The following is a 13,713-nucleotide window of genomic DNA, read 5'->3' on the forward strand; positions in this document are numbered from 1 at the left end:
AATTATGACCGGCAGATAAGAATTTCGTGTTGCTCATGTTTCCGGAGGACTCAAATTCTCTTGCAAACGCTGTACGCGCCAAATTTGTTACCATTGGACTGGGCCTCTCGGAAGTTGTTTGTCAACTATCAACAACAAAATGCCGTAAGTATCTTACTATCTATTCCTTTGTGTTAGATAACTACACATTTATCAACATTATTAATCATACAATGTAATAACTGTGCAAATTAAAGTTTGATTTGGAAGTAGTTGTTCTCGATAAACTGGCGAGCTCGCTACAGTAGCTAACGTTGGAGGGGGGGTACTAATTAAGCTAACAGTACTATAGTTTCTAATACACACTTTCTTTCATATTTCTAAATTATCTTCACTGTCTTTCACAGAGTCAAAAGAACACTCCGAATGGAGAATAATGACAACGTGAGTTAATGTAGAATACATCAGTGATTGTCATAAGGGAATTTGAGCCCAACTTACTGTAGCTAGCTGAATTGAACTGGCAATTTTTGGGTGTGTGAGTTCTGTTCTGCATCATAACGTTAGTGCTAATAAGCATAACCAGGAGAAAATGTAATGGGTAAATGTATTATTTGTATGTCTATGCACAAAGCAGACACCAGCCAAGAGACCTGCACCAAACAGGAACTACTCCCCATTGACTGGTACCTACCAGATGAGTCCAAGTGCAGCTCCCCAAGCTGGTACAGTAAGGTTCCACATCATGACAAAGAAATGACCTCAGAAAATCAACAAACAAAACAAAAAAATATTTGTCACACACAGTTTACAGCCAGTATAAAAGGTGCAGTGAAATGCTTGTTTAGCTCCCTCAACAATGCAGTACATTGTGCAATACCAACAATAAGAGTAACATGTAAAAGAATAGGTAGTATGCAGGAGCAATAAGGCACTGGGGGTGGTATATGGCCAATATACCATGGCTAAGGGCTGTTCTTAGGCATGATGCAATGAGGGCACTTACTGCTATAATAAACTGGTTACCAACATAATTGGAGCAGTAAAAATAAATGTTGTCATACCTGTGGTATACGGTCTGATATACCACAGCTGTCAGCCAATCAGCATTCGGGGCTCGATTCACCTCGTTTATAAATGGTAATAATTGACAGTATTTAAATGTATAGCTTGTTCAACATCTATATAAAATGTTCAGGAATTTGCATATTTTTGCAATTTCCATTGCAACATTTTGTACTTCAACAGGTAAAGCCAAAGCCAGTGGGAAAACGGCTAATTCCCATAAACCACAGGTGCCACAGACTGAAGTGGAAATGTGAGTACTGTAAATATCACAATGTCTCCATGTACACAACAGCAATACTGCTAAGCTAGCCATATATACACTGAACAAAAATATAAACGCATGCAACAATTTCAAAGATTTTACTGAGTTACAGTTCATATAAGGAAATCGGGCAATTGAAATAAAATCATTTTTATTTTTTTTAACCTTTATTTAACTAGGCAAGTCAGTTAAGAACAAATTCTTATTTTCAATGACGGCCTATGAACAGTGGGTTAACTGCCTGTTCAGGGGCAGAACGACAGATTTGTACCTTGTCAGCTCGGAGGTTTGAACTTGCAACCTTCCAGTTACTAGTCCAACGCTCTAACCACTGGGTTACCCTGCCGCCCCATTGGGCCATAATCTATGGCTTCACAATACTGGGAATACAGATATGCATCTGTTGGTCACAGATGCCTTTTAACCTCTCTGGGATATGTGGGACGGTGGTGTCCCACCTCGCCAACAGCCAGTGAAAGTACTGGGTGCCAAATTCAAAACAACAAAAATCTCATAATTAAAATTCCTCAAGCATACAACTATTTTACACCATTTTAAAGATAAAATTCTCATTAATCCAGCCACAGTGTCTGATTTTAAAAATAAAAATGCTTCACAGCAAAAGCACCACAAATGATTATGTTAGGTCACCACCAACTCACAGAAAAACATGGCCATTTTTCCAGCCAAAGAGAAGTCACAAAAAGCACAAATAGAGGTAAAATGAATCACTAACCTTTGATGATCTTCATCACATGACACTCATAGGACTTCATGTTACACAATACATGTATGTTTTGTTCGATAAAGTGCGTATTTATATATAAAAAAATCTCATTTTACATTGGCGCTTTACGTTCAGTAGTTTTAAAACATGCGGTGATTGTGCAGAGAGCCACATCTATATACAGAAATACTCATTATAAATGTTGATGAAAATACAACGGTTATACGTGGAATTGGAGCTCTACTTCTCCTTAATGCAACCGCTGTGTCAGATAAAAAAAAATTTAAAAAAGCAAACCATGCAATAATCTGAGTCTAGCGTTCAGACAACAAAGCAGTAAAAAAGATATCCGCCATATTGGGTGGTCGACATTCGTCAGAAATAGCATTATAAATATTCACTTACCTTTGATCTTCATCAGAATGCACTCCCAGGAATTGCAGTTCCACAATAAATGTTTGATAATGTACAAAAAGCTTCTTTTGTTACGGCGTTGGGTAAATAAATCCAAAAGCACGTTCAGGTCCAGCCGAACGTCAGATGAAAAGTTCAAAATGCTCCGTTACAGCTTGAAGAAACTTGTCAAATTAAGTATAGATTCAATCTTTAGGATGTTTTTATCATAAATGTTAAATAATGTTCCAACCGAAGAATTCCTATGTCTGTAGAAAAGCAATGGAACGAGAGCTAACTCTCTCGTGACCGTGCCTCAGAGCCTGTGGCAATCTGCTAGACACCCGACTCATTCCTCTCTCATTCGGTCCCACTTCACAGTAGAATCAACATAACCAATAAGCAACATCACCAATATCCCACTGTATCTACAATAGGGACTGAGTTAAAAAACTACAAGCCTCAAATTTCCCACTTCCTGGTTGGATTTTTCTCAGGTTTTTGCCTGCAATATGAGATCTGTTATACTCAGACATCATTCAAACAGTTTTAAAAACTTCAGAGTGTTTTCTATCCAAGGATACAAATAATATGCATCTATGAGCATCTGGGACAGACTATCAGGCAGTTTACTCTGGGCACCTTATTCATCCAAGCTACTCAATAGTGCCCACCTATCACCAAGAAGTTAAAGGGAGGGACGTGGATCAGAACCATTCAGTATCTGGTGTGACCACTGTTTGTCTCATGCAGCGTGACACATTTCTGGAACTGGAACATGCTGTTGCGTAAGAGAGGAGCATTTATATATTTTTTTAGTATGGAGAATTTCTGGGATCTTTTATTTCAGCTCCTAAAACATGTTACCAAAACTTTACATGTTGCGTTTATATTTTTGTTCAGTATATAATAACGTCCTGTTTGTTGAAGATGTCTCCTTTTTATTAAGAAGGGGGATATATTTCAATTGCCACACTTGGCTGATGGTCATTATGACAAATCATAATTTAATGACAGGAGACATGCAACAAAGTGGATTCATCATTGGCCGAATTATCAGTGATTTACATAGCACTAAAAATAGTTGGATAAGAGTACTTTAAGACGAGGGCAATTTCCTTCCCCAAAGCATACCCATTCTGAGTCTGTTCTATCCATCAAGACAAGCATTAGTTTTGAATTTTATAGTGCAGTCATTTAAGAGGGATCTATTTAAATGTTACCATTCAAGTATGGTCATGACGTATTTGATAGACTAGACGTGCTGTCATTATGGGATATTATGAGAGTTTTAACTATAGGTTAGAGATATAGGATTATACTACTGCTATGATTTGAATGTATTTAACACTTCATTTGGACATTTTAATTCATTTGGACCAGACTACATGCCATCAGCTCTAAACTGGAAGCATCAGTTGGAGCATTTATCAAGGCAAGGCAAGAGCTGAAGAAAATAGTGGTGAGTAAAAAATGTTTTGTCAAATTTCCCTATCGATGAAAAAAGACATTTAGTGCTTCCATCATAGCTCCAGTTTGAGTTACAGTATATGATCGCCTTAACCTTGATTTTTGGTCTGGCATTCTCAGGTCATTGCATGCACTGTAGGGACAGTTTATATTTGATGTTAAGGAGCTGCTCATCCTTTAAATATCAATCTGAGAAAAGTGATGTATTGTTTTTGGCATCAGGCTGCAGAGGGCAGCAGTGAGCTGAAGAGTTTCTTTTCTAGAGGCTCTGCTGACCTGAAGACCGAACTGAGGAGGCACAGAGAACTTGGTCAGTGGGGTTTTAACCACTTAGTATAACCATACAGTATATGGTATGATGGCAAGGGCCATTCAATAAGCTATTGTGCAGGTGTAGGCAATTAGATTAAGCAGCAAGCCGATTTTTGTCGAAGCAGATGGTCAGGGGGCCGGAACATAATTATACTGAACAAAAATATAAACGCAATGTGTAAAGTGTTGGTTTCATGAGCTGAAATAAAAGATCCCAGAACTGTTCCAAATCCGCAAATGTTTCTCAAATTGTGCACAAATTTGTTTTCATCCTTGTTAGTGAGCATTTATCCTTTGCCAAGATAATCCATCCACCTGACAGGTGTGGCATATCAAGAAGCTGATTAAACAGCATCATCATTACACAGGTCCACCTTGTGCTGGGGACAATAAAAGGCAACTCTAAAATGTGCAGTTTTGTCACAACACAATGCCACAGTTGTATCAAGTTTTAAGGAAGCCATTGTGTTGTGACAAAACCGCAATTGGCATACCGGAGCCGTTTCCACAGAATGCAATGTTAATTTCTCTACCATAAGCCGCCTCCAACGTTGTTTTAGAGAATTTATCAGTACGTCCAACTGGCCTCACAAATGCAGACCATGTGTGACCATGCCTGCAAGAACCTCTACATTCGGCTTCTTCCCTGTGGGATCGTCTGAGACCAGCCACCCGAACAGCTGATGAAACTGGGGGGTATTTATTTCTGTAATAAAGTGCTTTTGTGGGGAAAAACAAATTCTGATTATCTGCGCTTTGCTCCCCAGTGGGTGTGCCTAGCTCCCACGTTTGTTGGGCGAATGCCCAACCAGATTTACTAAATTAAACCCATTTGAGCTGGTGATTTTACATTACATTTACATTTAAGTCATTTAGCAGACGCTCTTATCCAGAGCGACTTACAAATTGGTGAATTCACCTTCTGACATCCAGTGGAACGAACAGCCAATTTTACTGTCTTTATTTTACCCCAAAACTGAAATCTCTACCAATTTATTATTATTTTTACTAAAACTTTTGGGGGGGGGGCAAACAAAAATCACTCGCAGGCCGGTTTTGGCCCGCTGGCCACCTGTTGCCAACCCCTGCTATAGTGGAACTAAGTTAAGTTATACACTGAAAAAGCAATAGTCCCTAGAATTTGTGACAAATGTTAGTTTGGTTTGTAAACTAGATTTAGTTAGTTACTAATGAATAGTTAGTTGGGGCCAGGGGTTACGTAGAGCAAATAAATGGTTGTCAGATATTTTGTTTGTTACTTTCTATTTGTCGGTGTGCTTGTTGTCCAAAAATGTTATGAGATTTGGAACATATTTTCAGCATCCAAAGCAGAGTCCAGCCTCGGCATGAATGGTGCTGGCCAGAGCCGTTTGCAAGGTACGTGCTACTCTAATTATGTAATAACATTTTAAAGTGTTTAGGATAAACAATACTTGATTGACACAATCATATCTCAGATTATTTACTAAGTGTGGTAGACACTTGTAAACTCAGAAGAAGAAGAAAAAGAAACGTTCTCACTGTCAACTGTGTTTATTATCAGCAAACTTAACGTGTGTAAATCTTTGTATGAAAAATAAGATTCAACAAGTGAGAAATAAACTGGACAGGTGACTAACAGAAACTCATCAGTGAAGAGCACGTTGCCAGTCCTGTCTGGTCCAGCGACAGTGGGTTTGTGTCCATAGGCAATGTTGGTGCCGGTGTTGTCTGGTGAGGACCTGCCTTACAACAGGCCTACAAGCCCTCAGTCCAGCATCTCTCAGCCTATTGCAGACCATCTGAGCACTGATGGAGGGATTGTGCGTTCCTGGTGTAACTCCGGCAGTTGTTGTTGCCATCCTGTACCTGTCCCGCAGGTGTGATGTACTGATCCTGTGCAGGTGTTACACGTGGTCTGCCGCTGCGAGGACGGACAGCTGATCGTCCTGTCTCCCTGTAGCGCTGTCTTAGGTGTCTCACAGTACGGACATTGCAATTTATTGCCCTGGCCACATCTGCAGTCCTCATGCCTGCTTGCAGCATGCCTAAGGCACGTTCACACAAATGAGCAGTGACCCTGGGTATCTTTCTTTTAGTGTTTTTCAGTCTCAGTAGAAAGGCCTCTCTAGTGTCCCAAGTTTTCATAACTGTGACCTTAATTGCCTACCGTCTGTAAGCTGTTAGTGTCTTAACGACCGTTCCACAGGTGCATGTTCATCAATTGTTTATGGTTCATTGAGCACGCATGGGAACCTGTGTTTAAACCCTTTACAATTAATATCTGTGAAGTTATTTGGATTTTTACAAGTTATCTTTGAAAGACAGGGTCCTGAAAAGGATGTTTCCTTTTTATGCTGAGTTTAGCTTTTAAATAACTTTTTTTAACGATGAGATCATGTGCTCTGGGGAAGGTCAATAGGGCCAAAACATTAGCAGCATCTAAAATGAAAAGCGTATCAGTGCGTGGGCTCCTCTCCTTTTGACCAATCCTATAACACCATAAAACAAATACTTGCATTTTCTTGTGCATACATTCAGATGAGATATTTCCTGCATTGAATTGGGTTGTAATTAGATTATCATACGTTATTATGATGGTGACTTTTCTCTAGTATTCCTTAAAGGGAATATCTACAGTTCAAACAACTACAAAGCAATCACCCAGCCAGTGTTTTGGTAAATAGCTGAGGGATGGGGCTAGAGAAATGTAACTACTGAAATTTACAGAGCAATTGATGCAAGGACTGACCATCCATGAAATCAAAATGATAGTATTACCCATGTTTTTAGGCATGTTTTTGTTTACAAACGAAGGAGTAAAACAAGCTTGTATTTTGAGTTCTGATGGGATATGAACTAAGCTCACGAGGCATTCATATGTTATATTCAATCAATGGGTATATGGATGTAGCAGTTGCAGATTTACCCTTTTTAATGAAGGGATAGTAAGAAAACAACATGTTTTGTTTATATGAGCTGGTTGACATGGGTGTGATGGGTTTGAATGCAGTCACATGGACAGGCTTGGGGCTACTAGGCTTTGATCTGATCTACTACTGGGCCTATTTATCACCATTTATCCACTATTCATTCAATGTGTTTGTCTGTCTCCATTTTCCAATAGAAAAACTATCATCTTTGGAGAAAAACAACATTTTGTTTTCCCAACACAAACACAATTTCCCAGGCAGAGAATTAATTTGATTATTTCAGGCACACATTATGCCTCCAGCAAAGCTATACTTGTGATCCAATCACATAATGGTGATTTGTGGGAAATGAATAGGGGGATTGTCAGGGAAGTCGGGCTTGTTTTCTGATAAGGTCGTCGAAAATTGTTTTAATTAGTTACAGTGAAGAAGCGTAACATATGTGTTGCCTTGTGGCCCCACACCAGAGGAACGTCACATTTTCTATCACATGGTGGAGCATGAAATTTATCGGTTGTGCATAAACCCCCTTACAACAACTAAGTTTGCATCGTCAAACTAGATAGCTAGGGGAAGATAATGGCTCCTCTGTTGCTTTGAGACACATTTTTAAAGTAAACAAGCTTTTTATTCAAGACAGTGGACAAGGCGAGCGGAGCGCTGGCCCATATCTGTGCTGTGGAGGGAGCGTGAAATCCAGACCGATGATGGTGATCGTGTCATGGAGGCATGGCTCTGCTTCCCAGTGTAAAACATTTTAGACTCACTGGCTATGGCATTCAGGCCCTGCATTCATGTATGGAAAGGTGTAAGATGCTCTGAAAAGTGTAACTGCTTTGTCAGGGTGACTGCGTTCTTCTCAACCTGCATTACATTTATAGTTCGTTTTATTTATTTAGCAGTTCTGACTTCAGTTCTGACCCTTAGGCTAGAGTTAAGAGTGCACTCAATTGCTTTATAATTGATCTAAAGTGTAACAGTCCTGTCGAATATGGTAACTGCCGTGACAGATTGTTTATGTAAGCCTGCATCCTCGAGGCTAGTATAAGTTTGGGTATGTGTTTCACGGGGTGATGAGTAAAATATAGTATTTTACAACGGTAGTAGATGAGAATGTGTAAATCTGACCTAATATCAGGCCTTCCTGAGGAAGTCACCAGAATGATTGATTTATAGATTTGATAAGTTCTCTCTTCTAATTAACTGTCAGCTTTTTGTGTAGTCAGTTAGTCCACAATGAATGCAATGTCATACAAATCTGATTTGGTGATTGGATTATTCTGCCTGCACTCTCCAGGAAAAGCTGATAGGCTGCCGTAAAACAAACAAACAGTTGTAGTTAAGGGGAAAAATGCTCAATTTGGGTCAAAACAATGCAGTTCAAAGACACTCTGTTAACTAATTCACAGAACTAAGGGTCATATTCTGTGGCTGGAAAAGTAGAAAACGCCTGCTGAGTTGTGAGCTAAGCTTCCTGTTTTCAGTGTCGACACTCCAGTGTTAAAGAGAGCGCCTGGTAAAAGGGAAAGCCCTAGGCGGCGTCCTCTGCTTTGTGACTAGAGCATGACTCAACACGGGGGGCCCCACAAGGATGCGTCCTAATGCCCCTTCTGTACTTCCTGGCCTCACACAGTTCCAACTCCATTATCAAGTTTGCTGACGACATGACCGTAGTAGGCCTGATTACCAACAGCGACGAGACGACCTACAGAGAGGAGGGAGGCACTATAACGGCGCGGTACCAGATAAACAACCTCAACATCAGCAAAACAAAGGAGCTGATTGAGGACTTCAGGAGGAACCAGGCTGGCCACGACCCAATCCTCATCAACGGGGCCGCCGCGGAGACGGTCAAAAACATAAAGTTCCTCCGTGTACACATCTTCGAAGAGCTGAAATGGGCAAAGCACATTGACACCATGGTGAAGAAGGAACAGCGACTCTTCATCCTCAGGAGGCTGAAGAATTTCTGCCTATCCCCGAGGGCTCTCCCAGTATTATTTTCTACATTGTTGAATAATAGTGAAGACATCAACACTATGAAATAACACATATGGAATCATGTAGTAAAAAGTGTTAAACAAATAAATAAAATATATATGACTTTCTTCAAATAGCCGCCTTAGTGACAGCTTTGCACATTCTTGGCATTCTCTCAACCAGCTTCACCTGAAGTGCTTTTCCAACAGTCTTGAAGGAGTTCCCACATGCTGAGCACTTGTTGGCTGCTTTTCCTTCACTCTGCAGTCCAACTCCTCCCAATCCATCTCAACTGGGTTGGGATCGGGTGATTTGTGGAGGCCAGGTCATCTGATGCAGCACTCCATCACTCTCCTTCTTGGTCAACTAGCCTTTATACCGCCTGGAGGTGTGTTGGGTCATTGTCCTGTTGAAAAACAAATGATAGTCCCACTAAGCGCAAACCAGATGGAATGGCATATCGTTGCACAATGCTGCGGTAGCCATGCTGGTTAAGTGTGCCTTGAATTCTGAAGAACTCACCAACAGTGTCACCAGCAAAGCACCATCACGCCTCCTCCATGCTTCATGGTGGGAACCACACATGCTGAGATCATCTAGTTCTACTCTGTATATTACAAAGAGAGTGGTTGGAACCAAAAATCTCACATTTGGATTCATCAGACCAAAGGACAGATTTTCACCGGTCTAATGTCCATTGTTCGTGTTTCTTGTCCCAAGCAAGTCTCTTCTTATTATTGGGGTCCTTTAGTAGTGATTTCTTTGCAGCAATTCAACCATGAAGGCCTGATTCACGCAGTCTCCGCTGAACAGAGTTGTCTGAAGTTGTCTGTTACTTGCATTTATTTGGGCTGCAATTTCTGAGGCTGGTAACCCGAAAGAACGTGTCCTCCTGCAACAAAGGTAACTCTGGGTCTTCCTTTCCTGTGGCTGTCCTCATGAGTGCAAGTTTCATCAAAGCTCTTGATGGTTTTTGCGGCTGCAAAAAGTTATTGAAATGTTCATGTCTTAAAGTAATGGACTGTCGTTTCTCTTTGCTTATTTGAGCTGTTCTTGCCATAATTTGGACTTAGCCCTATTTGGTAAATGACCATCGTCTGTATACCACCCCTACCTCGTCACAACACAACTGATTAGCTCAAACGCATTGAGGAAAGAAATTCCACAAATTAACTTTTAACAAGGCGCATGTGTTAATTGAAATGCATTCCAGGTGACTACCTCGTGAAGCTGGTTGACAGAATGCCAAGAGTGTGCAAAGGGTAGCTACTTTGAAGAATATAAAGTGTATTTTGATTTGTTTTTTTGGTTACTACATGATTCCATATGTGTTATTTCATAGTTTGTCTTCACTATTTTTCTACAATGTAAAAATAAAAACCCTTGAATGAGTAGGTTTCTAAACTTTTGACTGGTGCTGTATTTGTATTCTTGTTTCATTCACTTCTTTTTGACCTGCACTGCTCGGAGCTTAAGAATTTCACTGTACCCTGCATTTACATCTGCGACCCTGTGCATGTGACAACTCACCTCATTGTTACCTACGCCGTGTTGAACACCAGCTCTTAGATCTGGGCTTTGAGACTGATGCTGTCTCGGGCCAAGCAACGCCTCAAACAGCGTTTGAAGACAGTGGAGTCAAAAGACAATATTTGAACTTTGACATTATAACCTCTGAACCCGCTCCCTTTCTCTTCTTTCTTCAACGTGCCTGCTGTGGTGTTGCGCAGCGCTTACGGCCATTAATTAAGTTTAGCAAAAGTTTCGGTAAGCATTCTGGAGAAGTCACTTTTTGTGAGCAATCAGGGTTCAGGCAGACATAAATCCACAGAGTTGTCCAGGCATTACAAATACCCCAGTAGGGAGGACTCCTGCCTGTATGTGCTGATGACTACAGAATTGTAAAGCGAAGGCCATAATAATTCTGAGGCAAGTTTCCCTCAGCAGAAGGTATTGATTATTTTTGTGTGGTGAGAGATTTGGAAAATTCAATTAAAGGAGTTGTGCAAAGGATTCGTAAATTCTCCCTGACCTGTACAGAGACATTTGTTATGATCTAAATCAATGTTGCACTTCACAATATATTTTTTTAGAAGCATAAAAATAAATAACTTGTAAACAGATCTGCTTACTACAGAATTACATTTTATTTTCTCAGAAGCATTTAGTCATGGGCAACCCACTGACACGCGCACATCTTCTGGGCAGTAACAGATTTTTATTGCCATTTTTCCATAAGAAAATCCTATATGATGTGAATGTTGAGGTGGGAAAAAATGGGGAGAAAGGGGACTGCTCAGCAGTATAAAAATTGATCAGGCCATAGATGGGTCCATGTTGGGGAAGATTTGTATGTCAGCACAGCAGTAATGGGGTGTATTAAAGACAGGATTTCTTAAATGTAATCAAAGCGCTGGGGTGGTTTCCCAGGGCTAAGGCCCAGGCCTCACCACGATCTAACACATCAATCCTCTCATCAGACACATGGCACCTGCTTGGGAGGAGTTTTCTGCTTTTTGATTAAACACACAGCTGTAATTAAAGAGCAGTGATATAAGTTATATTACAGACTATTGTGGTGACAACTGAAGCCGGGCTGCACTGCTGCAGCCTCAGACGACACATTCCTTCAGATATGATTTCAGTCGTTTTGGATTTTGTCCTCTAGTGAAAAATGATTTACAAAAATTCCACCTCTGGTAATATTAACTTTTAATCAATTAGGCAAGTATTTAGTAACATCTGTATTTCACTTGTAAATCAAACCACTTAAGCCTACAGATTTATCTGTTTGTGAATGGCAGTGCTCTGAGAGAAGTTAGTACTGTATTCTTTGAATTATTCATTTTCTCTACAGGTGTTGTCCAGACTGGCAGCTCCTCTGATTTCCTGAAATCCATAATGGCCTTATAAAGGTACAGCGACTCAGATGGAGCCTATAGCTTTGTCTTTATGAATCGGGTTTAAAGATCCATTGTACTGTAACACATTGTTCAATTGTCATCACACGTTACCTGTTTGTTTCCTCCTAGTAGAGCTACATGAGTCAGTATGTCTTCCTATTGAGTCTGGTGATATTGCATTACTTTGTAACAGACAGCAGGGTTGCACTCATGGTTTCCCCTCTGACGTCCCTCTTGTAGGTTTCTGCTTAGGGAGCCCCTCAACTCAACTCTCAACAGACCGACGGCAAATGGAATAGCAGCTCTGCCTTCTCTCACGCGGTGGTGTACATGTTTCCTCTTCGGAGACGGCTGGGTGATGAATATAGAATCTAAGCTGTCATTTGTGAGGCAGAGGGATGTCTCGGAGGCTGCCTGTCAGTCATTGGGGGAAATGTGTCAAAGTAAAACGCCTTAGACATCAGACAGGTTTACGCCGAACCCTCACCGCTGACAAATGTTGACTCTACAATAACTGCCGCTATACAGTGCTGAGAAAATGTTCTTTCAGTGAGCGAACGCCCTCGTCCCATTAGACCTGATGCTATATGAAATCCACCCCCACCATGTCCTCTAGCTACCTTGAAAGGTGAAGGAAACTGGAATATAGGCTCTGAGAGGCTAGTGCACACACACACACTTCATTCTTTGGCTCTTTATTTGGCTGTGCCAGGGAAGGCAGAGGGCCTCTTACAGCCTGAGAGACTTAAGCAACAGCTGGTGTGCACAGACACATTTCCTATTTCTGCCCAAGGTAGATCATGTAACTCACTCTCAGCCTTGGAGGCCGTGTGAAGGACAAAGCGAGCACATCCATAAACAAAACTAATGTTTTCATACGGGCCCTTTGGAGGTAAAAGAGGGAACCCTTGGCGGACTTACACCCGCCACCTCTCCCGCTACTTCAACCCACCTTCTCCACCTTGCCTTCTACCCCCATCACCTTAGACCTCTACCACACTAACCCTTTCCTTCTAGAGGGTCCCACTCTCCCTGGGTCTCACCCCCCCAGCGCTCCACTCTTCATTTGACTGTGGTGCATGAAGCGGGTGCGGTAATGACGTAACCTGTGACTCGTCCTCCCTGTCCCAACTGACACATACATGTTAAAACTGGAGCATCGGTTCATTGCTGCAAGCAACCCATCTGTCTAGAGACTACCTTCCTCTCAGTCGATCCACAGTAGTCATTTTAAATCCACAGGCCCCTGGTTGTCCCACCCTTCGTATTATAGGATGCAGGGCCAGCGGCTGCAGATATACAGTGTAGCAGCGGCCCTCAGTGACCCGATAACATTTATAGTAGTAATGGATTTTTTTAATGGCTGTCATTAACTCACAGGCAGAGAGGGGAAAGATTGCTTGTACTGTTTTTTTTTCCTGTGGTATTTCAGATTTATGACATTATGTTCAGATATGTCATCCATCATCCTTGTTTGAGGGCCTGTCTGACCTGCCACTGCTTTTTTTGTGTTGAAATGCATAGTCCTTTTGTGCTTTGTGGACTCCTTGTTTTCCAATTAGCTCATTAATCCCCCTTCCTCTCCCCTGTAACTATTCCCCAGGTTGTTGCTGTACATGAGAATGTGTTGAGTCGACTTACCTGGTAAAATAAAATTGTCTAGGTGGTGTAATGAATTTTTCAGCTAAATTAAATGGTTGGAAGACA

At 41.2% G+C, this 13,713-nt stretch overlaps 1 protein-coding gene across 2 annotated transcripts; it reads left to right on the forward strand.

The window, feature by feature from the left end:
* Window positions 1-42: 42 nt before the first annotated feature.
* Window positions 43-13,713, forward strand: itgb3bp (integrin subunit beta 3 binding protein). 2 transcript variants are annotated; one of them, XM_064935940.1, is made up of 9 exons: window positions 43-144; window positions 387-423; window positions 614-704; window positions 1,228-1,297; window positions 3,813-3,891; window positions 4,122-4,209; window positions 5,532-5,588; window positions 11,961-12,018; window positions 12,247-13,713. In XM_064935940.1, the coding sequence occupies exons 1-8, from the start codon at window positions 140-142 to the stop codon at window positions 12,014-12,016; spliced, it is 483 nt and encodes a 160-aa protein (XP_064792012.1). In that variant the 5' UTR covers window positions 43-139; the 3' UTR covers window positions 12,017-12,018; window positions 12,247-13,713. The 2 variants fall into 2 exon arrangements, with proteins under 2 accessions (XP_064792012.1, XP_064792013.1); XM_064935941.1 differs by having other exon boundaries at window positions 44-144; window positions 617-704.

Source organism: Oncorhynchus masou, chromosome 24, assembly GCF_036934945.1.
Source record: "Oncorhynchus masou masou isolate Uvic2021 chromosome 24, UVic_Omas_1.1, whole genome shotgun sequence".
Lineage (NCBI taxonomy): Eukaryota > Metazoa > Chordata > Actinopteri > Salmoniformes > Salmonidae > Oncorhynchus > Oncorhynchus masou.